General features: G+C 37.8%; 1 protein-coding gene across 1 annotated transcript in view; it reads left to right on the forward strand.

Annotated features, from left to right (window-relative positions):
- Window positions 1-25,796, forward strand: part of TBC1D19 (TBC1 domain family member 19) — a 147,325-nt gene that overhangs the window by 27,171 nt on the left and 94,358 nt on the right. The window contains exons 3-4 of the mRNA XM_052642094.1: window positions 930-975; window positions 8,225-8,300. Coding sequence (XP_052498054.1) covers window positions 930-975; window positions 8,225-8,300 — 122 coding nt within the window. The remainder of the gene's footprint in view (window positions 1-929; window positions 976-8,224; window positions 8,301-25,796) is intronic.

Raw genomic sequence — 25,796 nt, forward strand, 5'->3', positions numbered from 1 at the left:
TTCTTGAATTCTTTAAAGCAAAATAAGGAAAGACTTTATTTTGAGGGGATATTGTATCTGCAGTTAGTTACTTGTTTAAAATTGTGGAAGAGTGGTAGGATAGGTTTTTATTTGAAGTGAATTAGAACTTTCAGACATTTCTGGAGAAATTCAGGAACCCTGGTAAAAACTGCTTTACATTGATCAGTTGTAAATAGTATTTACCTTCCTGGTCAAAATGCATCCTGAATGTATTAAAATCTCCTTAGTTAAGTATCTTGTCTTTTACCTTTCATCTGTGACTTTTTTCTTTCTCTGCTTCTTTTCTCTCTTTTCTACCCTTCAAAGAAAACAGAAGAAAATCTCAGCTTTTAGAGCAAGCTGTTAAGCTTTTGCACTTGGGAACTGAGATATTAAGTGGTTTACTTACCCAAATAAGTTGATCAAAAATAATAGTTAGTAGCCAAGTGAACTGATCTGACTGGTGGTGCCTTATAATAGTCTGCTTCTCTTGTTTAGGAATTTACTGACTAGGTAACTGTCATGAATCACTTGTGATCTTTGTCAAGCGCCTGGTTGTTTCTCGCCCTTCTGTTGGCATATTCCTCATAGCACTGCCAGTACAGCTGCCAAAGATTTTGGCATTTGTTGAGTGCTGTAGCAGTGGAGGAAGGAAATATTCTTCTCATCTTAAGAAAATGACACCAGAGTTTTACTTACAAAGTAATAAATCATGTTGACAACTTTGTATTTAGTGTTAACCAAGGGAATATTGGTAAATATATAATAAATAATTCCTTAGAATAAAACTTTACATTAGCAATTGGCAGTTGATAAAATTCTTTCACAGTAAATATGATGTTAAAGCTTTTGTGAAATAAATTTAATTTTAATGTATGTTTACTTTAAAAACTAATATGTTTATATATGTTTTCCTTTTTTTAAAACAGGTTGGGAGAAAAAACTTCAGAATGCTGTGTATAGTGAACTGAGTGTGTGAGTTTTTCCTCCCTATTTTGAGATACTCTTATTACGTTTAGCTATATTTGCTTTGTAAGTAATGAATATAGTTTTACTATGTGTACTCATTGTTATTATTTCTTATTAGCATTTATATAGCATTTCAAGTGAGTTTATACTATTAAAAATTGTAATCTTCCTGAGAATTAATATGTGGGGGTTTTTACCGACAAAAGTTTTATATAACAATTCATTAATCCAGTATAATTAGGGAATATGCTATTTCTCATAAGTTAGTATTTCAGATAATTTAAGCTTACTAGTGTTCTCTTTATTGTTGCCATATTGGACATTATCCTTTTTCTGTCTTTATATACTGACCATTTTAAACACAACTAACTCTTTTTTGAAATATTCATTATTAAGAATATTACTATTTTTATTTATCTGAATTTGTTCTCAGAGTTTGCTGAAATGTGTAGAACTATTTGTCATGACAAGAAATATAGACCCTGAATGTTAACCTTTGTAGTTTATTTAATGTTCCATTATTCATCAATTATTTATTGCTAGCACTATAGTGGGCACTGGGGATATAGCATAGAACAGTGAACAGTTTCTGCCCTCATGAGGTTTTGATCTAATTGAGTTCTTAAGTCTTTTTTTCCCTGCTATCAATGTATCTGTGTCTGTAGTCTCTCTAGTTTCTCACACTCCTGTTTCCAATTTGTTCCTTCTAATCTGCTGTTACTTGGAAAAGGAAATAACCTGGTTTACCAGAATGGTTTCTAAAACAAAGAGATGAATGCTTGTGGGTTTGTGCTTAGACACATGTTTTTAAAATTAGTTATTTGCTTCTTTGCTTATTGCTATCTTTTGAGTTGGTTTTTGAGCTCTTAAACTCATAAATAAAGTGCCATCTGTTAAGTAAAGCTGATTGTGATCATACCTTTGGTTCTAGTCACTAAAGGAAAAGGTATTTATCAAGACAAGTAAGGTTTTAAAACTCCCCAAATGTGGTAGAGATACCATGAGTTGATTAAACTAATACGGACATGGTGATTTACCTCTGTCTGCTAAAGTTCTATTAGGAATGAGAGTACATGCATTTTTTTTCAGTTCCAATCATTTATATTAATAGATGCTTCCATCTTAGTTTTGCTTTATTTGTCTATGCATCTAATGGTTTCTGCCAATGAAAAATGGACCAGAATATGCTAAGTCCACTTACTTTTCTGATTTACATGAGAAAACACTTCTTCCTTGACTCCAGATGTGCCCTTTCATATGAAACGAACTGCCTCCCTGTAACATACTTGACCTCTTTCCAGGGCTTTGCTCACTATACCCCAGAAGAGAAGAAATGCCCTCTCCAACTTTTAAATTTTGGAAGAATAAACTGAATATGCTCACAATGCTATTTAAGTAGAAGGTTAAGTCTGAGTCTGGAGTTCAGCTAAAGAGTTTATTTTGCTCTTGCACTAAGCTATGTCCTCCTACCCAATCTTTATCACAAGTAAAAGTATAGTTTTGAACTTTAGTGTCTTTGTCTCTGATACTGGCATCTGTTGTGTATAATTCCAGATATTAGATTCTCATCTCAGTAGATACTACTGATGATTGCTGTTTTTGTGGTATAATGCATTCCTGAAAATTGTTCTGTGAGACAGAGTGCCTTTTTCCTTGATGGCATGGACAATATTTCATTCATTGTCATATCCTTGATATCTTACATAATAGACATTAAATAAGTATTTTATAAATATTCAATAACTTGTTGGGATATTTGAAGGAGTTCAGTAAAACTGCCTGTTTTCTTCACTTGGGTTCTGAACAAATAAAGAAAATAAAATGTAAACGCAAATGGGAAATCAAAACTATACTTTTACTTGTGATAAAGATTGGGTAGGAGGACATAGCTTAGTGCAAGAGCAAAATAAACTCTTTAGCTGAACTCCAGACTCAGACTTAACCTTCTACTTAAATAGCATTGTGAGCATATTCAGTTTATTCTTCCAAAATTTAAAAGTTGGAGAGGGCATTTCTTCTCTTCTGGGGTATAGTGAGCAAAGCCCTGGAAAGAGGTCAAGTATGTTACAGGGAGGCAGTTCGTTTCATATGAAAGGGCACATCTGGAGTCGAGGAAGAAGTGTTTTCTCATGTAAATCAGAAAAGTAAGTGGACTTAGCATATTCTGGTCCATTTTTCATTGGCAGAAACCATTAGATGCATAGACAAATAAAGCAAAACTAAGATGGAAGTATCTATTAATATAAATGGTTGGAACTGAAAAAAAATGCATGTACTCTCATTCCTAATAGAACTGTGGCCATGTGAGCTATATACATCATACCTGGAATTTGCTCATGTCATACTTATTTTAGTAATCATTCCAAAGATTTAATCAGATTTTTATTTAACAAGTATAGCAGAAAATTTTCTGCTGTCTTTTATTACATGAAACATAACACTAGCCCAGGTTAGCTCTTTCCACTTCAAAACTGCATACTTTAACTATTATTGTGCTAAAAACTATTTAATATTATATCAGTGATAATTTACATTGATTGAATGTTTATCTCCAGCACTGTGGTAATAAGCACTTTATAGTCATTGTCTATATTAGGTAGTCTTTATAACACCTTACAAAGCAGATTTTATTATTCTAATTATTTTACAAAAGAGAAAACTGAGTCTAAGATCACTTAAGTAACTTGCTGAAAATCATGTAGCTAGTAAATGGCAGTGCTGGGATTTCACCTCTAGTGAAACATATTCTAAAGCCATACATTTGACTACTTCTCACATATACTTGCATCTTGTATTTTACTTAGATTAAAAGTGTTCTAAAACAAGAATTATGTCTTACACTTCTTTGTGTATCTCCTATAGCATCAAATAAATGACATTGAGTCAGCAAGTAGTTATTGGTCCACCCCTAGGGCTAGCACACAATAAATATCTTTTTGAATTGAGAAAACTTAGTGAAACTATTAATCTTAAACATTTACTGTAAATATTTAAGAAAGTCTTTACATTGAAAATGTACCAGTTTCTTTGTCTCCTAGTCTTTATTGTATTTTATGTAGAGCAGTTTGGAGAAGGAAATGGCAACCCACTCTAGTGTTCTTGCCTGGAGAATCTCATGGACCAGAGGAGCCGGGGGGACTACAGTCCATGGGGTTGCAAGGAGTTGGACATGACTGAAGAGACTGAGAGTGCATGTAAAGAATTAGAAGATATATTATTTTCCTCATGGAATACAAATGAAAAGAGTATATAAACCTTTTTAACCTTCCATATATGTATATATTATAAAAACAGACACCACAATTCGCTGTTACATATATGCAAGTGTCTGGCATATTTTGGAGAGGTATAAATGTTGAATGATAGTGGGCCTCGAAACAGAAAGATTTTTAGATTAATGAGTACCTTATACTAGATCACCAGACTAGGTCAGTTTTTTATAGACATTCAAATTGTTCTCTAAAAGAGTCCTCAGGTAGTAGACCTGCTGCTGCTGCTGCTGCTAAGTCGCTTCAGTCGTGTCCGACTCTGTGCGACCCCGTAGACGGCAGCCCGCCAGGCTCCCCCGTCCCTGGGATTCTCCAGGCAAGAACACTGGAGTGAGTTGCCATTTCCTTCTCCGATGCATGAGCGTGAAAAGTGAAAGTGAAGTTGCTCCTAGGCACCTCTAAAATGTCCTAATCATAGTTCTTCTTGCCCTCTTAGTCTTAAATGTTATACATAACAAATGTTATATTCAGAGCTAGGTGCTGGCATAATGCACAAGTAGGTAGATAGTGTTTGCTTTTTATGGAGCTTACACCCCAGTGGGGCACAGAGACTTTACAGACGCGATTATAGTATAATATAGTAAGTGCTATAATAGGGTAAGTGCAAGCAGTACATAGGGCAGGTGGTTAACTCAGATTAGAGGTGTCATGATGACTTGTCACAGGAAATAATATTCAGACTGAGATCAGAAAGCAAAGCTACAGTTAGGGGAAGGAATAGAGAAGAAAAATGCTTTAGGCACAAGGGAACAACAGGTACAGATGTTTCACACATGCACGTGTGTTTAGTCGTGTCCAATTCTTTTGTAATCTCGTGGGCTGTAGACTTCCAGGCTCCTCTGTCTTTGGGGTTTCCCAGGCGAGAATATTGGAGTGGGTTGCCATTTCCTCCTCCAGGGAATCTTCCCAGCCCAGGGATTGAACCCACATCTCTTGCATCTCCCGTACTGGCAGGTGGATTCTTTACCACTACGCCACCTGGGAAGCCCACAGATGTTTAGAGGTGGAAAAGAATGTTGTATATTGGAAGAACAAAAATTGTGTGGCTGGATGGTAGAGGGCAAAGGGCCATAGGAAAGAATGAAGCTAGATCTGTAGGCAGGCTTGTGCCTGTTACTCAAGGATTTGTAGATTGGATCCTAAAAGCATTTGGGTCCCATTTTAGGATTTAGTAGTAACATGATCACATTTGCATTTTAGTTATTTAGTAATGTGCATATGTGCATGCTCAGTTGTGTCTGACTCTTTGTGACCCCATGGACTGTAGCCTGCTGGGCTCTGTCCAAGGGATTCTCAAGGCAAGAATACTGGACTACATTGCCATTTCCTTCTCCAGGGACTGAACCCACATCTCTTGCATTGTTGGCAGATTCTTCACCATCTGAGCCACCTGGGAAGCCCATTCAATAATGTACTGGGTATCTAGTATGTGCCAGGTCTTACGCTAGACACTGGAAATACAATCACTGGTGAATAAGAACACACAACTCCTGACTAACAGCCAGGCAGATTGACAGATAGGTTGAAGATAGTGTAGATGCAGGGGAGACTGCTTATGAATATGTCAGATGAATGCAAGCAAGTAATGTCATTGCCTAAATCAGTGTCAGTGAGGTAGTAAAAGATGAGTGGTGTTTAGAGGGATTTGGAGAGACAGGAGAGGGACGAGTAAAGAGTGACATCCAGGTTTCTGTATTGTTCCTCTGCTGATCCTCATCTCTTTGTATTACTAAATGTGAAATCCGTGAGGACAGAGATTTTAATGTGTTTTATTTTCTGCTGTATTTGTATAACCTTGAACACTTGGTAGATTCTCATTAAATATTTATAACAATAAATAGCTTTATTTTGGTTTTAATATGAATAATTTTGGGGTGACCACTTCTTACCTTTTTTTCTGGATAAATTTCATATAGCTTAAATAACCCTTAAAGTAAGAAAGCATTAGTCACTCAGTCGTGTCCGACCCTTTGTGACCCCGTGGACTACAGCCCGCCAGGCTCCTCTGTCCATGGAATTCTCTAGGCAAGAATACTGGGATGGGTTGCCATGCCCTTCTCCAGGGGATCTTCCCGAACCAGGGTTTGTACCCGGGTCTCCTGCTTTGCAGGCAGATTCTTTACCATCTGAGCCACCAGGATCTTTTCTAAATAATCGTTAAGATCTTCAGTAAATGCTCTCAAGTTTCTAAATTTCCAATTTTATTAAATTTAGAAATTATTACTGTTAAAATGGAAGGATTTTAGAATTATATTTCATTATAAAATATATGTATCTTTACAAGTAATATAGTGAGTAGTATAAAATATATAACTTTTAAACCATCTTGCATATAAGAAATACTGAGGTATCTAGAAATTACCAGTGGTTTTTTTTGTGTGTGATTGGGGAAAGGTGATTTGTTTAGGTACATGGAATGCAGATTTTAGCAGAAAAAACAATTAGAAATAATTAGTTAGTAAAACTGTCTAAAGTTCCCCTTTAGATGTCCCTGCTTGGATAAGGAATTTCTTGAGAACTCAGTGCATGGTTCTTGATTGTTAGAATATGGTTGCTTTCAGTTCAGTTCAGTTCAGTTCAGTTCAGTCGCTCAGTCGTGTCTGACTCTTTGCGACCCCATGAATCACAGCACGCCAGGCCTCCCTGTCCATCACCATCTCCCAGAGTTCACTCAGACTCACGTCCATCAAGTCCGTGATGCCATCCAGCCATCTCATCCTCTGTCGTCCCCTTCTCCTCCTGCCCCCAATCCCTCCCAGCATCAGAGTCTTTTCCAATGAGTCAACTCTTCGCATGAGGTGGCCAAAGTACTGGAGTTTCAGCTTTAGCATCATTCCTTCCAAAGAAATCCCAGGACTGATCTCCTTCAGAATGGATTGGATCTCCTTGCAGTTGCTTTACATGGGTATAATTTCTATGACTAATTTTAAGTAGAGGTATCAGTTGTGAAAGAGATTGAAACCTCTAAGGAAATGTTAAATTATTGTGTTTTCCTATTGCCTTCTCTATGATTTTATATCACTCTGTACCTCAGTCATTACATTTCAACCATCCTGGCTTTTTCTGATTTTTAAACATTCCACAGTTTCCCACCTCAGAGTTTTGTGCTTGCTGTCCTTTTCCTTGGAATGTTGGTTGGCTTCTTTTCATTCATGTCTTGATTCAAACATTAGGTTTCCTAGACACCTTCCCTGCCCTTCCAAATCATTTAGACTTTATCCTGCTCTCCTTCTCTCATGGCATTTACTACTGTTTTATGTCTTTCTATTTATTTGTTTGTTTTTTATAAATATTGACTGTCTTTCTTCACTAGAATATTAGGTACATGAGAACAGGAGACACTGTCTTAATCTCACCATATACCTAGAAGGGCTCAAATATTTGTTGAATAAATGAATCTGTTTTCTTAATAAAACCAATATATTTTGAATATAAAATGTCATGTTACACAGAATACAGAATTTATGACATTAAATTTAAACAATTTTATTAAATCTGTGAATTAATATAATATGTAACATATTGCATGCTAAAATATGGCTATTACAAAAGAGTATTTATACTATCATTTCAATTCTGTGGAAAAGGAAAATTGGGAGAATTGAGAAAAGTTGATATTTTAGTAAGTTAATGGACTTGTTTAGATTTCAGATTTTTAAAATTTCTGTTATATTTATATACTAAAATTAACAGTTGTGAAAATTTCATATGAGCACTTACAGAGCTAAATAATTTAAAAGTTACCTCAATCTATGAATTCCACTTTAACTTTTAATGTCATTAAATTGCTAATTTAAAGTTACAATGCTAGTAGGATAAGAATTAAAGTTTTGTTAGGTGGTTGTACTTTGTGTAAGTACGTAGAACTGCTAGCTAATGTTCTGTTTCATATATCATGAACTATAGAGGTAAGTAATTTCTAACCAACAAACTGATTAATTATCAAGAGAGGTATATAATATTTAGCTCCCTCTTTCTGTCCTCAGGTTTCCTTTACCTAGTCATCCTGCTGCACCTCCTGAACATCTTAAAGAACCTTTGGTATACATGCGGAAAGCACAGGTTGGCTATTGTTCATTTTAATTTTATTATTCCATACCAAGTTATATAATGCAGAATGAAAGATCCTTATTGACATTAGGACTATATTTATTATATGAAAGACTGGATAAGGACAACTAAAGTGATGCAAATAGGATTTGTATGCTGTTTATATTCGGTAACCAAGGATTACACTTACTTAATTTCTATAGTAATTCTGAAAATACTGACTAGAAGGGAAAAAAATCTTGTAACATACTGGCCTAAGATTTAAAATATGATAAAGGTATTATGCACCGATTTGTTCCTCAAGTTCTGTGATATTAAAGGAAAGAATAGGGAATGAACTGACTCACTCTTCCCCTAAAATTTTGGCTTTTGACACCAGTGTTACTGATAGTGTATTTGAAATATACTTGTTTTCACAACAGGTTGTTACATAACAGTTGTATTCAGTTGAAGAATCCAAATGAATCCTGTAATCTAAGATGAACTGAAAAACAACGAAAAGTCACTTTAAAAGAATAAAATAAAATAATTTAAATAGAAAGACTATAAAAAGCTGTTAAAATAGAAACAATAAGCTGTCTGCTGCTGCTGCTAAGTCACTTCAGTCTTGTCCGACTCTGTGTAACCCCATAGATGGCAGCCCACGAGGTTCCCCTATCCCTGGGATTCTCCAGGCAAGAACACTGGAGTGGGTTGCCATTTCCTTCTCCAATGCATGACAGTGAAAAGTGAAAGTGAAGTCGCTCAGTCATGTCCGACTCTTCGCAACCCCATGGACTGCAGCCCACCAGGCTCCTCCAGCCATGGGATTTTCCAGGCAAGAGTACTGGAGTGGGTTGCTAAATGACCCCAATTCTTTAGCTGGCCTTTGCCTTTGCCCAGCCTGTCCTACCCACCTGTGAGGTAGGACTGTTCATGAGCCTTCCTCACAGTGCTGGGGACCCTCTACCTGCCACTCCTGAGGCTTTAATGGACATCATAAGCTGAACCTTCTTTCTCCATCGTAGTCTCAGAAACTATTCAGTTCAGTTCAGTTCAGTCGCTCAGTCGTGTCCGACTCTTTGCGACCCCCTGAATCGCAGCACACCAGGCCTTCCTGTCCATCACCATCTCCCGGAGTTCACTCAGACTCATGTCCATCGAGTCAGTGATGCCATCCAGCCATCTCATCCTTGGTCGTCCCCTTCTCCTCCTGCCCCCAATCCCTCCCAGCATCAGAGTCTTTTCCAGTGAGTCAGCTCTTCGCATGAGCTGGCCAAAGTACTGGAGTTTCAGCTTCAGCATCATTCCTTCCAAAGAAATCCCAGGGCTGATCTCCTTCAGAATGGACTGGTTGGATCTCCTTGCAGTCCAAGGGACTCTCAAGAGTCTTCTCCAACACCACAGTTCAAAAGCATCAGTTCTTTGGTGCTCAGCCTTCTTCACAGTCCAACTCTCACATCCATACATGACTACTGGAAAAACCATAGCCTTGATTAGACGGACCTTAGTTGGCAAAGTAATGTCTCTGCTTTTTAATATGCTGTCTAGGTTGGTCATAACTTTCCTTCCAAGGAGTAAGCGTCTTTTAATTTCATGGCTGCAGTCACCATCTGCAGTGATTTTGGAGCCCCAAAAAGTAAAGTCTGACACTGTTTCCACTGTTTCCCCATCTATTTCCCATGAAGTGATGGGACCAGATGCCATGATCTTGATTTTCTGAATGTTGAGCACCTATTATGAAAAATTTGAAATACACCCTGGAGAACTCCCATGAGCCCATCACCCAGCTTCAGCAATTACACAGTGGTTCTGCTGCTCCTGAGAGTGTTCTGCTGTTTTGAGTTACTATGTTTCACGTGCTGGATGTTACGCAGATTTTTAGTTGTCTGCTTTCATTTTCATTTTGAAAAACCCTTAAAATTGGAGGGTGAAAGGAAGCTATATAAACAAAAAACGTGGAGATACTTGAGGAAATATTAATGTGTAGTATATTTCTATCTCTCAGTTGAGTTGAGTTCAGTTCAGTTGCTCAGTTGTGTCTGACCCTTTGCGACCCCATGAATCGCAGCACGCCAGGCCTCCCTGTCCATCCCAACTCCCGGAGTTCACTCAGACTCAGGTCCATCAAGTCAGTGATGCCATCCAGCCATCTCATCCTCGGTCGTCCCCTTCTCCTCCTGCCCCCAATCCCTCCCAGCATCAGAGTCTTTTCCAATGAGTCAACTCTTCGCATGAGGTGGCCAAAGTACTGGAGCTTCAGCTTCAGCCTCATTCCTTCCAAAGAAATCCCAGGGTTGATCTCCTTCAGAATGGACTGGTTGGATCTCCTTGCAGTCCAAGGGACTCTCAAGAGTCTTCTCCAACACCACAGTTCAAAAGCATCAATTCTTCGGCGCTCAGCTTTGTTCACAGTCCAACTCTCACATCCATACATGACCACTGGAAAACCATAGCCTTGACTAGATGGACCTTTGTTGGCAAAGTAATGTCTCTGCTTTTCAATATGCTATCTAGGTTGGTCATAACTTTTCTTCCAAGGAGTAAGCGTCTTTTAATTTCATGGCTGCAGTCACCATCTGCAGTGATTTTGGAGCCCAAAGAAATAAAAGTCTGACACTGTTTCCACTGTTTTCCCATCTATTTCCAATGAAGTGATGGGACCAGATGCCATGATCTTTGTTTTCTGAATGTTGAGCTTTAAGCCAACTTTTTCACTCTCCACTTTCACTTTCATCAAGAGGCTTTTTAGTTCCTCTTCACTTTCTGCCATAAGGGTGGTGTCATCTGCGTATCTGAGGTTATTGATATTTCTCCCGGCAGTCTGGATTCCAGCTTGTGTTTCTTCCAGTCCAGCGTTTCTCATGATGTACTCTGCATATAAGTTAAATAAGCAGGGTGACAATATACAGCCTTGATGTACTCCTTTCCCTATTTGGAACCAGTCTGTTGTTTCACGTCCAGTTCTAACTGTTGCTTCCTGACCTGTGTACAGATTTCTCAAGAGGCAGGTTAGGTGGTCTGGTATTCCCATCTCTTTCAGAACTTTCCAGTTTATTGTGATCCACAGTCAAAGGCTTTGGCATAGTCAATAAAGCAGAAATAGATGTTTTTCTGGAACTCCTTTGCTTTTTCGATGATCCAGCGAATGTTGGCACTTTGATCTCTGGTTCCTCTGCCTTTTCTAAAACCAACTTGAACATCTGGAAGTTCACGGTTCACATGTTGCTGAAGCCTGGCTTGGAGAATTTTGAGCATTACTTTACTAGCGTGTGAGATGAGTGCAATTGTGCGGTAGTTTGAGCATTCTTTGGCATTGCCTTTCTTTGGGATTGGAATGAAAACTGACCTTTCTCCAGTCCTGTGGCCACTGCTGAGTTTTCCAAATTTGCTGACATATTGAGTGCAGCACTTTCACAGCATCATCTTTCAGGATTTGAAATAGCTCAACTGGAATTCCATCACCTCCACTAGCTTTGTTTGTAGTGATACTTCCTACGGTCCGCTTGGCTTCACATTCCAGGATGTCTGGCTCTAGGTGAGTGATCACACCATCGTGATCATCTTGGTCGTGAGGATCTTTTTGTACAGTTCTTCTGTGTATTCTTGCCACCTCTTCTTATATTTTCTGCTTCTGTTAGATCCAGACCATTTCTGTCCTTTTTCGAGCCCATCTTTGCATGAAATGTTCCCTTGGTATCTCCAATTTTCTTGAAGAGATCTTTAGTCTTTCCCATTCTGTTGTTTTCCTCTATTTCTTTGCATTGATCGCTGAGGAAGGCTTTCTTATCTCTTCTTGATATTCTTCGGAACTCTGCATTCAGATGCTTATATCTTTCCTTTTCTCCTTTGCTTTTCACTTCTCTTCTTCACAGCTATTTGTAAGGCCTCCTCAGACAGCCGTTTTGCTTTTTTGCCTTTCATTTCCATGGGATGGTCTTGATACCTGTCTCCTGTACAATGTCACGAACCTCCTTCCATGGTTCATCAGGCACTCTGTCTATCTGATCTAGTCCCTTAAATCTATTTCTCATTTCCACTGTATAATCATAAGGGATTTGATTTAGGTTGTACCTAAATGGGGTCATGGTGGACAGGTGTGACAGAGTGTGGTGCACTGGAGAAGGGAATGGCAAAACACTTCAGTATTCTTACCTTGAGAACCCCATGAATAGTATGAAAAGGCAAAATTATAGGATACTGAAAGAGAAACTACCCAGGTCAGTAGGTGCCCAATATGCTACTGGAGATCAGTGGAGAAATAACTCCAGAAAGAATGAAGAGATGGGGCCAAAGCAAAAACAATACCCAGTTGTGGATGTGACTGGTGATAGAAGCAAGGTCTGATGCTGTAAAGAGCAATATTGCATAGGAACCTAGAATGTCAGGTCCATGAATCAGGGCAAATTGGAAGTGGTGAAACAGGAGATGGCAAGAGTGAACGTCGACATTCTAGGTATCAGCGAACTAAAATGGACTGGAATGGGTGAATTTAACTCAGATGACCATTATATCTACTACTGCGGGCAGGAATCCCTTATAAGAAATGGAGTAGCCATCATGGTCGACAAAAGAGTCTGAAATCCAGTACTTGGATGCAATCTCAAAAACAACAGAATGATCGCTGTTCATTTCCAAGGCAAACCATTCAATATCACCATAATCCAAGTCTATGCCCCAACCAGTAACGCTGAAGAAGCTAAAGTTGAACAGTTCTATGAAGACCTACAAGACCTTTTAGAACTAACAGCCCAAAAAGATGTCCTTTTCATTATAGGGGACTGGAATGCAAAAGTAGGAAGTCAGGAAACACCTGGAGTAACAGGCAAATTTGGCCTTGGAATGCAGAATGAAGCAGGGCAAAGACTAATAGAGTTTTGCCAAGAAAATGCACTGGTCATCACAAACACCCTCTTCCAAGAACACAAGAGAAGACTCTACACGTGGACATCACCAGGTGGTCAACACCGAAATCAGACTGATTATATTCTTTGCAGCCGAAGATGGAGAAGCTCTATACATTCAACAAAAACAAGACCAGGAGCTGACTGTGGCTCAGATCATGAACTCCTTATTACCAAATTCAGACTTAAATTGAAGAAAGTAGGGAAAACCACTAGACCATTCAGGTATTTCTATCGCTAGTAAAGTAAATAGTAAATGTTGCTCAGTCGTGTCCGACTCTTTGCAACCCCATGGACTATAGCCTACCAGGTTCCTCTGTCCATGGGATTTTCCAGGCAAGAATACTGGAGTGGGTTGCCATTTCCTTCTCCAGGAGATCTTCCCAACCCAGGGATCGAACCCAGGTATCCCGCATTGTAGGCAGACGCTTTATCATCTGAGCCACTGGGGAAGTCTATTTCTATCTCTAGGTAGTATTAATACTTTAGGGCCAGCAATCAGATGGTATTTACATCAGTGTGTCATAAAGCATAATCTCGAAATGATGCATGCATGAAGGAATTGTTTGGTCTTTTATTATAAAGGTCTGAACTTAAGAAAAAAATCTAAATATCTAATTCTAAGGGTTTTTTTTTTCAAAATTGGAAAATTTTTGAACATTTTAGAGAAAGTATCAGTTTTAACATGTGTAAAAAATAGAAGTCGATTTCCTATTAAGACTAGAGAGGTGAATAATAGGTCTATTCTTAAAGTCTACCGCTAGTTGCTGAGACTGTGTATGAATGGTAAGTGTATATATATGGATGGTACTCTTCTCTCTTCTTTCTAGGCTTACCCACTAGATCAAGGGTTGGCATGCTACAGCCCATGGGCCAGATCTGCCCTGCTACCTGTGTTTGTATTATGGGCAAGCTAGGAATTTTTTTTTTTTTTTTGCATTTTGAACTGGTTGAAAATCAAAAGAATACTGTCTTTAGACCCATGAAAATTATAGGAATTAATAAAATGTATTTATTAGAAAATAGTCATGCTCCTTTATTTACATGTTGTTTATGGCTGCTTTTACAATACAGTGTCAGAGTGGAGTAGTTGCATTGGAGACATTATGACCTGTAAAGTGTAAAATTTTTAACCACCTACCCTTTTACAGAAAGTGTGAAAACCCCTTGATTAAATTATTCAGTTCTTTAAGAGTATGAACTGTGCTTTTATCCTCAACATCTAAGCACAGTCCCTAGCTCATAGAACACTCTCAGTAAATGTTTGCTGAAATGCAGTTGACTCTTGAACAACATGGGTTTGAACTACATGGATCCACTTCTGTGTGGATTTTTTATTCAGTGCTACATATAATACTAAACTATCCTGGGTTGGTTGAATCTGCAGATGTGGAACCACAGGTATGGAGAGCCAACTATCTGGTTATACTCAGATTTTCCACTATGTTAAGGATGTTGGCATCCCTAACCTCCAAAAAGTTCAGGGTCAGCTGTAACTGGTTCTTTAACCATGGTCATACTAAATGCCTCCTCCACCAGTTGGTGTCTGCTTGTCTTCCCATTTGTTCTTCTCTGGTTGCCTAGTTCTTGACCTCCCTGATCTGTCAGGCAGTTCCCTTCTTTGTGTGAAAGCTATCTAGTCTGGACTGAATGACTGCTGTTCTGTCATGTTCTCTCGTCCACCTCATTCATACCTTTTACCCCATCAGATTTCTACTCTGACTGGCATTTTAGTCCTCAGCCTAAGGCTGCCTCTACTGTCTACTATCTCTCTTCCCCTCAACTGTTGAGTACTTAGGGAAGAAATCATGTAAGATCTATGTTTACCATTAGTTTAGTCTAAATCCATTTATGTATCTTTCAGTGGGTTCATTTTGCTGCATCTCAATCCTTTTATTATTAATTATCTGCTTTCGATGGTAAATACCAAAATCAGATTGATTATATTCTTTGCAGCCAAAGATGGAGAAGCTCTATGCAGTCAGCAAAAACAAAACTGGGAGCTGATTGTGGCTCAGATCATGAACTCCTTATTGCAAAATTCAGACTTTAAATTGAACAAAGTAGGAAAAACCACTAGACCACTCAGATTTGGCCTACATCAAATTGCTTACAGTTATACAGTGGAAGTGAGAAACAGATTCGAGGGATTAGATCTGATAGACAGAGTGCCTGAAGAACTAAGGACAGAGGTTCATGACATTGTACAGGAGGCAGTGATAAGACCATCCCCAAGAAAAAGAAATGCAAAAAGGCAAAATGGTTGTCTGAGGAGGCCTTACAAATAGCTGAGAAAAGAAGAGAAGCTAAAGGCAAAGGAGAAAAGGAAAAGATATACCCATTTGAATGCAGATTTCCAGAGAATAGCAAGGAGAGATAAGAAAGCATTCCTCGGTGATCAATGCAAAGAAATAGAGGAAAACAATAGAATGGGAAAGACTAGAGATCTCTTCAGGAAAATTAGAGACACCAAGGGAACATTTCATCCCAAGATGGGCACAATAAAGGACAGAAATGGTATGGACCTAACAGAAGCAGAAGATATTAAGAAGAGGTGGCAAGAATACACAGAATAGACAAAAAAGATCTTCATGACCTAGATAACCACAATGGTGTGATCACTCACCTAGAGCCAGACATCCTGGAATGCGAAGTCAAGTGGGCCTTAGGAAGCATCACTACAAACAAAGCTAGTGGAGGTGATAGAATTCCAGTTGAGCTATTTCAAATCCTAGAAGATGATGCTGTGAAAATGTTGTGCTCAATATACCAGCAAATCTAGAAAACTCAGCAGTGGCCACAGGACTGGAAAAGGTCTGTTTCATTCCAGTCCCAAAGAAGGGCAATGCCAGGGAATGCTCAAACTAACGCACAGTTGTACTCATCTCACACACTAGCAAAGTAATGCTCAAAATTCTCCAAGCCAGGCTTCAACAGTACAGGAACCCTGAACTTCCAGATGTTCAAGCTGGATTTAGAAAAGGCAGAGGAACCAGAGATCAAACTGCCAACATCTGCTGGATCCTAGAAAAAGCAAGAGAGTTCCAGAAAAACAACAACTTTTGCTTTATTGACTATGCCAAAGCCTTTGATTGTGTGGATCACAACAAACTGTGGAAAATTTTGAAAGAGATGGGAATACCAGACCACCTGACCTTGCTCCTGAGAAATCTGTGTGCAGGTCAAGAAGCAATAGTTAGAACTAGACATGTAACAACAGACTGGTTCCAAATCAGGAAAGGAGTACATCAAGGCTGAATATTGTCACCCTGCTTATTTAAATGTGTATGCAGAGTACATCATGTGAAATGCAGGCTGGATGAAGCACAAGCTGGAATCAAGATTGCCAGATATGCAAATGACACCACCCTTATGGCAGAAAGTGAAGCAGAACTGAAGAGCCTCTTGATGAAAGTGAAAGAGGAGAATGAAAAAGTTGGCTTAAAACTCACCATTCAGAAAATATGGCATCTGGTCCCATCACTTCATGGCAAATAGAGGGAAAATGGGTATCAGATCCTTGGGAATTCTCCATAGTATCTTCTTAATTTTTCTATACATCTAAAACTCTTGTAAAAAATTAAGTCTACTTAAAAAAAAAAAGATAAACAGTGGAGACTTTATTTTTGGAAACAGTGAGACTTTATTTTGGCGGGGTGGCGGGGGATGGGGGGCTATGTTTTGGGGTTGCCATTTCTTTCACTAGGATTTACCCTTATAATATTTCTTACTGCCTTCTAGGAAACCTTTAATGACTGCCAGTTGTCTAATAAATGATGTTCGTACTCCAAAGCCCACCATGAAGGGTTTTTACTGTCTGTCCCCAGCAGAGACTATTCCACTCCATCAGTCTCTGCTGTATTATAACTGCCCTTTAAGTGAAGCATTTTGCCTTTCCTATTGCATCTTTAACACTTTTTGTTTTGCTGTCATGGAAAGCCCTCTGCTTGTTCTGTATTATGTAAATCCCATATATTTTGTGTCAGCTTAGATGGCATCTCTTCACTGAGGTTGTTATTACTCCTGTTGAAAGGATTTCTCCCTCTTTTGAACTCTGGTAGCACACTATCCCTGGAGGAGGGCATGACAACGCAGACCTTTATGTAGCAGAAACTTAGTAAGTTTATAATGAATCAGTAAGAAAAGGCATTTCCCATCTTTTCTTACAGTATTTAACAGATGTTTACTGAATGCCCGTGAATAGAAGACACTCTGCTGTGTGCTGTGGAGATTCAGAAATAAATTAGATAGAGATTCTGCCTTCAGGAAACTACATGATTTGATAATTGGAATAAGACTTGGACACATGTATCTGTAACACAAGGTAGAAAGTGCTGCCTGCCAAAGGGAAGGTGGCCAGAAAATCTAGGCTGTAAGGGGAAGAGGCTTCTTTTACTGCGTCAGCCTTTTCCCGAGTGTTTTATGCCGAATCCTCACCCTGAGAGATGTTCCACAAAATGGGGTTTCAGGGACAAGTAAATTTGCAAATGGAAGCACATGTTGCCTTCCTCTTATTGAATCACAATTTATTTATTTATTTATTTTTTAGTAGACTTGATTTTTTACAAGAGTTTTAGATGTATAGAAAAATCGAGAAGATAGTAGGCAGAATTCCCAAGGATCTGATACCGTTTCCCTTATTAACTTCTTACATTACTATGTACGCTCATTACACTTACTGAACTGATATTAATACCATAGCTGAAGTTCATACTTTATTCAATAGATTCCCTTAGTGTTAACCTCATGTTCTTTTTCTGTTTTAGGAATCCATCCAGGACACCACATTGCATTTGGTTGTCATGTCTCCTTAGGCTCCTCTTGGCTATGACATTTTCTCAGACTTCCCTTATTTTTGATGACCTTGACAGTTTTGAGAAATACTGGTCAGGTATTTTGTAGAATATCCCTCTCTTGGAATTCGTCAGATGTTTTTCTCATGATTAGACCAGGGTTATGAGTTTTTTGTAGGAAGATCACAGACATAAAGTGCCATTTATACTGATTAAATTGTATCATCGTTCATACCATCAACATGATATATCACTGTTGATGTTGACCTTTCTTGCCTGATTGAGATAGTAATTGTGAGGTTTTTCCGCTGTAAAGTTACTCCCCCTCTCCCACCTTAGATGTATACTGTACTCTCTGGAAGGAAGTCACAGTTCATACTTAAGGAAGAGAAATTATGTTCCACCTCCCTGAGTGGGAGAGTATCTACAAAAATTATTTAGAATCCTTCTGCATCGAAGCATTGTCTTCTCTCCCCCATTTATTTACTTATTCAATCATTTATTTGTATCAATATGGACTCGTGTATATTTATTGTATACTTTGGTTTTTAATCTGATGCTTCTTAATTTTGCTTACAATTTCTTTTGGTGTGTTAATGGCTTAGAGAGGCTCTTCAGAGAAACAGTTTTAATTTTTTCTCTGTAGAGAAACAGTTTAATTTTTATTTAACCTAGTGCTGTTCAGACTTATGTGACATATTTCCATGTAAAGTACTTTGGGAACTACTTTGCTACACCTTTCACAGAAAGCAGTATTTGAAGAAATTTATATGCAGTGTTATAAATATAAGTTTACAAATTTTCATGTGAAATAATAGTAGTAAGCACATGGAGCTCTAATTATGTGCCAGGTACCATTCAAGTATTCACTCATTTAATATTTATGTCGACTCTATGAGATGAGTTACATTTATCGTCTCAGAGAGTGCCAGCTTCACAAAACTACTAAGTGGAAGACTTGGAATTTGAACTTGGACAGCCACTCCAGAATCTCCACTACCTGATTCTATTCAGCCTTTCTGTATCCAGTCCAGAAATGCTCAGACAAACTCAGGATGAGCTATGTGGCTGAATTTGTCTTGTTTGCTGTCAATCCAGTAACCTTAGTAAAGTTGAGAATTTTGCTAGTTTCATATTACTTCAATTCTCATCTCCTTCCTAACTGGTCTTTCTGCCTTCTGTATTGTCACTCCATTTCTTAAAACTTCCAAGACTTTTAGGATAGAGCTTCAGTTCCTTACTTTTGCTTAAAAATCTATACATTATCTTGCCCCATTTTACTGTTCAGGTCTCATCTCTTGCCTCTTCTTACTGTCCCTCCCCTTCCTGCCGCTCCATTTCCATGCACATGTACCTTCTCTCTCTCTTCATCTCCTTGGTGTCCTCCAGCAGGAGAACCTGTGCTCATACCGTCACTCCTACCCCAGACTGCCTCCCCTTGAACCCTACATGTGTCTGGCTAACTTCTACACATTCTTCAGGTGTTGGGTTAGATGATGGTTTCTTTAGGAAGGCTTTCTGACCCCTCTCTCTCAGATACTCAGATACTTTTCCTGTATCTCCAGTCCTCCACATGAGAGGCACCCTGCCCTTCCTACCACAATACTTGGGTTGTCTGTATGATCACTAGATTCTGTAGAGCAGAACCAGTGTCTCTCTTCCCACATTGTATCTGCAACCTCTGGCATGGTGCCCGGCCTATGGTAGACACTCAATAGATTTTTTTTTAAATGATGAGTGAATTACATAATGGAAAATGGAAATGTTCCCTTTAGGAAAATATTTGTACCCTTATTTTGAGTATTTCACGTCGAGCCTTATCTAAAGAAAAGAATCAGAGATAACAGTAAAAATTTAAAGGCGTCTAAAGAAAGCAATAGGGCCTGCTTAAATATAATGTAGAATCTCCAAAAGACAGTTTTACATAGGCATCAAAAATGGAATTTTTAGAGAAGTATAATGAGATGAAATTGCATATGATATAATCTCAATTCAAAACAGCAAACTATAAAACAATATAATTCTACTTTAATTAAGTGTATGTATATCCAAGTGCATATATATACACATATACATCTCAGTTGTACACATACATGCATAGAAAAAATGAAGAGAATAAAATGGTAACAGTGGTTATTTTTGACTGGTGGAAATTTATGAGTGCTTATTATTTTATTCTTTACATATTGTACAGTTTTTCATATTATCTTGAATAAATATATACTTTTATTATCATAGAATTACTGAAGCCTTTTTCCATTAGAAAGCTGGGTTATTATTTTGTTTTACTTTATTCATTTCAATGTGGAGAAGGTAATTTAAAATTTTATAATTTCATAAGTTTTGCAAGCTATGTATTTGTTACATGGTTTTTAATGACTTCTTATTTTCATTACTATGAAAAAGTAGCAAGATGATAATTAATACCCATTTAAAGATTTCAGTAGAATTGCAATTCTTTTGTGAATCTTTTACCCCTCATGGCTTAGAAACTACCTTATTTATAAAATTCTTGAAATCCTTTGAGTTAATACCATAGTTTTCAATTATTAGGGAAACTGATTAGAAAGCAACAGTAATTTCATTTAGAGAGGATATGGGTTTAAGTAAAAGGTAATGTCTTCCTATTTAAACATTTTAATTGTAAAAGACCATCCGTTTTCCTTTTAAATAACATTTTAAAAAATCTTTATTTTGTAAGTCTTTGGGATAGAAACTTTAACTTTCTTCTTATTTTATATTGGTACACTATCATTTTTCAATAACTTATCTGCTACTTCCACTTTTTGTTGGGTGCTAGGAACACACTGAAATTTTTATCTAAATAATAGCTTAGGAATAACTATGAGTTTTTAGCATTTATCTTTGAGACGTAGGGCTTATTTATTTATTTCCACAGGTAGAGAAAAATTATGTACCTATAGAACTGGAGCTAGAGCTAAAGTGGACCTTCACATTTATCCAGTCTAACCTCTGGAGCTCATCTCCTTTTGATGGAGAACTGGAAACAAGAAATTCACAATTTTAACCCATTTTGATTAAGTCTTAATTGTTGGAAAGTTTCTTGCTTGTGTTAAATGGTTATAAGCTCCTTATAACATTTATGCACTGGTCTGAGCTTTGTGCTTTGTAGATATAAAGCATTGAATACATGATAATCAGTGAGATAAAGAAATGAATAAATACCACTTAATCAAGATTAGAGTTCTTTAGGGAACCTAAAGGATGACCCCACTTAAAAGCAGCCACTTGCTTCATCTTGGATTTCCCCTCATTGTCAGGAAATTCTGTTACTGTTTCTGATGTCTGTGGAAATGATTTTTTTGACTAAGACTTCTATGAAATGACTTCTGACCATCTGACTGAAGTTCCTACAAAGAGTACCTTGGAAAAATCCTGACAACCTTTCATAGATATGAAGCAGGGAATAGGGAAGACAAGGCCAACCACTGGGGTCGCTCTTCTTTCACTATTCTTAGGATTTTCCAGGATGTGATGTGTTCTGTTGTCAGCTAGAAGTTTTGATATACCTAGCTTCCTATTGTGTGCCTATTGTTTTACATTTTCTATGGTTTTTTATGTATGGATTGGTATAGCCCTTATGAACTTTTTGCAACTTATCCATATTATTTGTTTCTGTCTTATCCTTCTCACCCTTACTACAGGGATAGCTGTTTTATTCATCTTTTAATGGCATATGTTTAATAAGAGCCCAGTAAATATTTGTTGAATCAATATATTTTCATTATTTGAAAACTCAGCTATTAACCTCATGTCCACCTGTTCTAGCCTTAAAATTGTGAATTTTCTGAGTTGAACATCCTTTTCCTCTTTCTGTCAGTTTTTTGTCTTGTTCTTTCTTCTCTTCTGGATCATTTCCATGGTTTTGCTTTTGTTGTGGAACACAGTAGAAAATGATAAATGAATAAAGCTTTGTTCAGCATTGCTTCAGTTCTTAATATTCTTTTCCATTCTACTCTCATGTGTTGTTTTAAAAAGTTTTCCCATTTGTAAAAATGAGGGTAATGATACATTACTTACAGGGTTGATAAAAATAACATATTGTAAACACATGTAAATCACTTAGCTCTATTTTTTTCATTCAGAATGCTTGCTTCTAATATCTAATTTCCTTTTAAAAATATTTTATTGAAGTATAGTTGATTTACAATGTTGTGTTAGCTTCTGCTCTTCAGCAAGGTGAATCAGTTCTATACATAAACATGTATCCACTGTTTTTTAGATTTTTTTCCCATGTAGATCATTACAGAGTATCAAGAAGAGTTCCCTATGCCATACAGTAGGTCCTTATTAGTTTATTGTTGTTATTTAGTCACTAAGTCATGTCTGACTCTGCAACCACGTGGACTGCAGCATGCCAGGCTTCCCTGTCCTTCACTGTCTCCTGGAGTTTGCTCCAACTCATGTCCATTGAGTCAGTGATGCTATCTAACCATCTCATCCTCTGCTGCCCTCTTCTCCTTTTGCCTTGAACCTTTCCCAGCATCAGGGTCTTTTCCAACTAATTGGCTCTTCGTATCGGGTCTATTTTATATGTAGAATTTTTATATGTCTACCTCAATCTCCCAATTTATCCCTCCCCTCACTTATTCCCTGGTAACTATAAGTTTGTTTTCTCTAATTTCTTTCCTGTGAAATTTTTTTTCTTAAGTAGTTTCTCTGTATATTACATCTAACGTTAAATTTGAATGTGATAAGTTGAAATACTTGGTAAGTGGGATAGTCATTTAGGAGAACTGTGATTGATCACGTAAAATTTTACTTTATCAAAACACCTGAAGCGATGTTTTTGTCAGAGTGATTTTCTAAAGAATAAGTTAAATATGCTTCAGAATATCTTATTAACATATAATTATAGAAAGTATCATTCTATTTTAAATGTACTTTATGTCTGAGTTTTTAGTAGGTTTTATGCTGTATTAAAATTGTGTATTGCAGCCTTACAAATATGTATGGTGTATATTATGAGCCACACATTGATGTCTGTTGTAACTTTTATTTTTATATCTGAGAGTTATTTTCTTTTTATCAACTCAGGAGTCCTCTTATTAGTGGTTGTAAATGATAATTTTTGTAATCATAATTCAATAGCTGGAAATTTAGTTCTTTTATATAATGGGATACATAATAAAAAATCAGGGATTGGATTTTTAATCTTTATGCAAGTTTTATTTTTATAGTAATCACTGAATTAAAATTCGGTTCAGTTCAGTCACTCAGTCATATCCGACTCATTGCGACCCCGTGGACTGCAGCACGCCATCTGTCCATCACCAACTCACAGAGCTTGCTCAAACTCATGTCCATCACATCGGTGATGCCATTCAACCATCTCATCCTCTGTCATCCCCTTCTCCTCCCACCTTCAGTCTTTCCCAGCATGAGGATCTTTTCAAATGAGTCAGTTCTTCACATCAGGTGGCCAAAGTATTGGAGTTTCAGCTTCAGCATCAGTCCTTCCAATGAATATTCAGGACTGATCTCCTTTAGGATGGACTGGTTGGATCTCTTTGCAGTCCAGAGGACTCTCAAGAGTCTTCTCCAACACCACAGTTCAAACGCATCAATTCTTTGGCGCTCAGCTTTCTTCACAGTCCAACTCTCACATCCATACAGCACTTCTGGGAAAACCATAGCTTTGACTAGACGGACCTCTGTTGGTAAAGTAATGCTTCTGCTTTTAAATATGCTGTCTAGGTTGGTCATAGGTTTTCTTCCAAGGAGCCCCAAAAATAAAGTCTGTCACTGTTTCTGTTGTTTCCTCATCTATTTGCCATAAAGTGATGGGACCAGATGCCATGTTTCTGAATGGTAGTTTTAAGCCAGCTTTTTCACTGTCCTCTTTCGCTTTCATCAAGAGGCTCTTTCGTTCTCCTTTGCTTTCTGCGATAAGGGTGGTGTCATCTGCATATCTGAGGTTATTGATATTTCTCCCAGCAATCTTGATTCCAGCTTGTGCTCTTCCAGCCCAGCATTTCATGTGTTGTACTCTGCATATAATTTTAAATAAGCGGGGTGATAATATACAGCCTTGACGTACTCCTTTCCCAAATGGAACCAGTCTGTTGTTCCATGTCTAGTTCTAACTGTTGCTTCTGGACCTGCATACAGATTTCTCAGGTGGCAGGTCAGGTGGTCTGGTATTCCTAACTCTTTCAGAATTTTCCGCAGTTTGTTGTGATCCACACAGTCAAAGGCTTTGGCATAATCAATAAAGCAAAAGTTGTTGTTTTTCTGGAACTCTCTTGCTTTTTCTAGGATCCAGCAGATGTTAGCAATTTGATCTCTGGTTCTTCTACCTTTTCTAAATCCAGCTTGAACATCTGGAAGTTCAGGGTTCCTGTACTGTTGAAGCCTGGCTTGGAAAATTTTGAGCATTACTTTGCTAGTGTGTGAGATGAGTACAATTGTATGGTAGTTTGAGCATTCCCTGGCATTGCCCTTCTTTGGGACTAGACTGAAACAGACCTTTTCCAGTCCTGTGGCCACTGCTGAGTTTTCCAGATTTGCTGGCATATCGAGTGCAACACTTTCACAGCATCTTTTAGGATTTGAAATAGCTCAACAACTAGAATTCCATCACCTCCACTAGGTTTGTTCATAGTTATGCTTCCTAAGGCCCACTTGACTTTGCATTCCAGGATGTCTGGCTCTAGATGAGTGATCACACCATCGGGATTATCTGGGTCATGAAGATCTTTTTTGTCTATTCTTCTGTGTATTCTTGCCACCTCTTCTTATATCTTCTGCTTCTGTTAGGTCCATACCATTTCTGTCCTTTATTGTGCCCATCTTGGCATGAAATGTTCCTTTGGTGTCTCTAATTTTCTTGAAGAGATCTCTAGTCTTTCCCATTCTATTATTTTCCTCTATTTCTTTGCACTGATCACTGAGGAATGCTTTCTTATCTCTCCTTGCTATTCTCTGGAAATCTGCATTCAAATGGGTATATCTTTTCCTTTTCTCCTTTGCCTTTAGCTTCTCTTCTTTTCTCAGCTACTTGTAAGCCCTCCTCAGACAACCATTTTGCCTTTTTGCGTTTCTTTTCTTGGGGATGGTCTTATCACTGCCTCCTGTACAATGTCATGAACCCCAGTCCATAGTTCTTCAGGTACTCTGTCTATCAGATCTAATCCCTTGAATCTATTTGTCACCTCTACTGTATAATTGTAAGGGATTTGATTAGGTCATACCTGAGTGGTGTAATGGTTTTCCCTGTTTTCTTCAATCTAAGTCTGAATCTGGCAATAAGGAGTTCATGGTCCGAGCCATAGTCAGCTCCTAGTCTTGTTTTTGCTTACTGTATAGAGCTTCTCAATTTTTGGCTGCAAAGAATATAATCAGTCTGATTTTTGGTGTTGACCATCTGGTGCTGTCCGTGTGTAGAGTCTTCTCTTGTGTTGTTAAGGTTCTCATACTTGCTCCCGTGACCCCCACAATCTGGGGTTGAGGGAGCAAGTGGTAGAGAGCTTATTAGAGGAAATTACTTTTACGCTGAGATATGAAAGTTGAATTAGATTTTTCCAGGTAAATTTGGGATAAGAATGTTGAGGGTGAAGGTGGGTTGCATTGCACTAACTAAAGCTTGGTCATGAATAATATACCTGAATATGTTTGAAGTCCTGCATCTAAGAGAACTCTCTACAGGAAAAAAGGAAAGAGAGAGAAGAAACTGACAACAAACTAGTGAACAAAATTAGTTTAGACTGTATTTTATGAAATTTATTAAGAGTATTCTTTTATTCTTGAAAACCTGTTTCTATATATTATATTTAGCAAACTAAGTTATGCATTTCACACAGCTCTGTATT

Source organism: Budorcas taxicolor, chromosome 6 (assembly GCF_023091745.1).
Source record: "Budorcas taxicolor isolate Tak-1 chromosome 6, Takin1.1, whole genome shotgun sequence".
NCBI lineage: Eukaryota > Metazoa > Chordata > Mammalia > Artiodactyla > Bovidae > Budorcas > Budorcas taxicolor.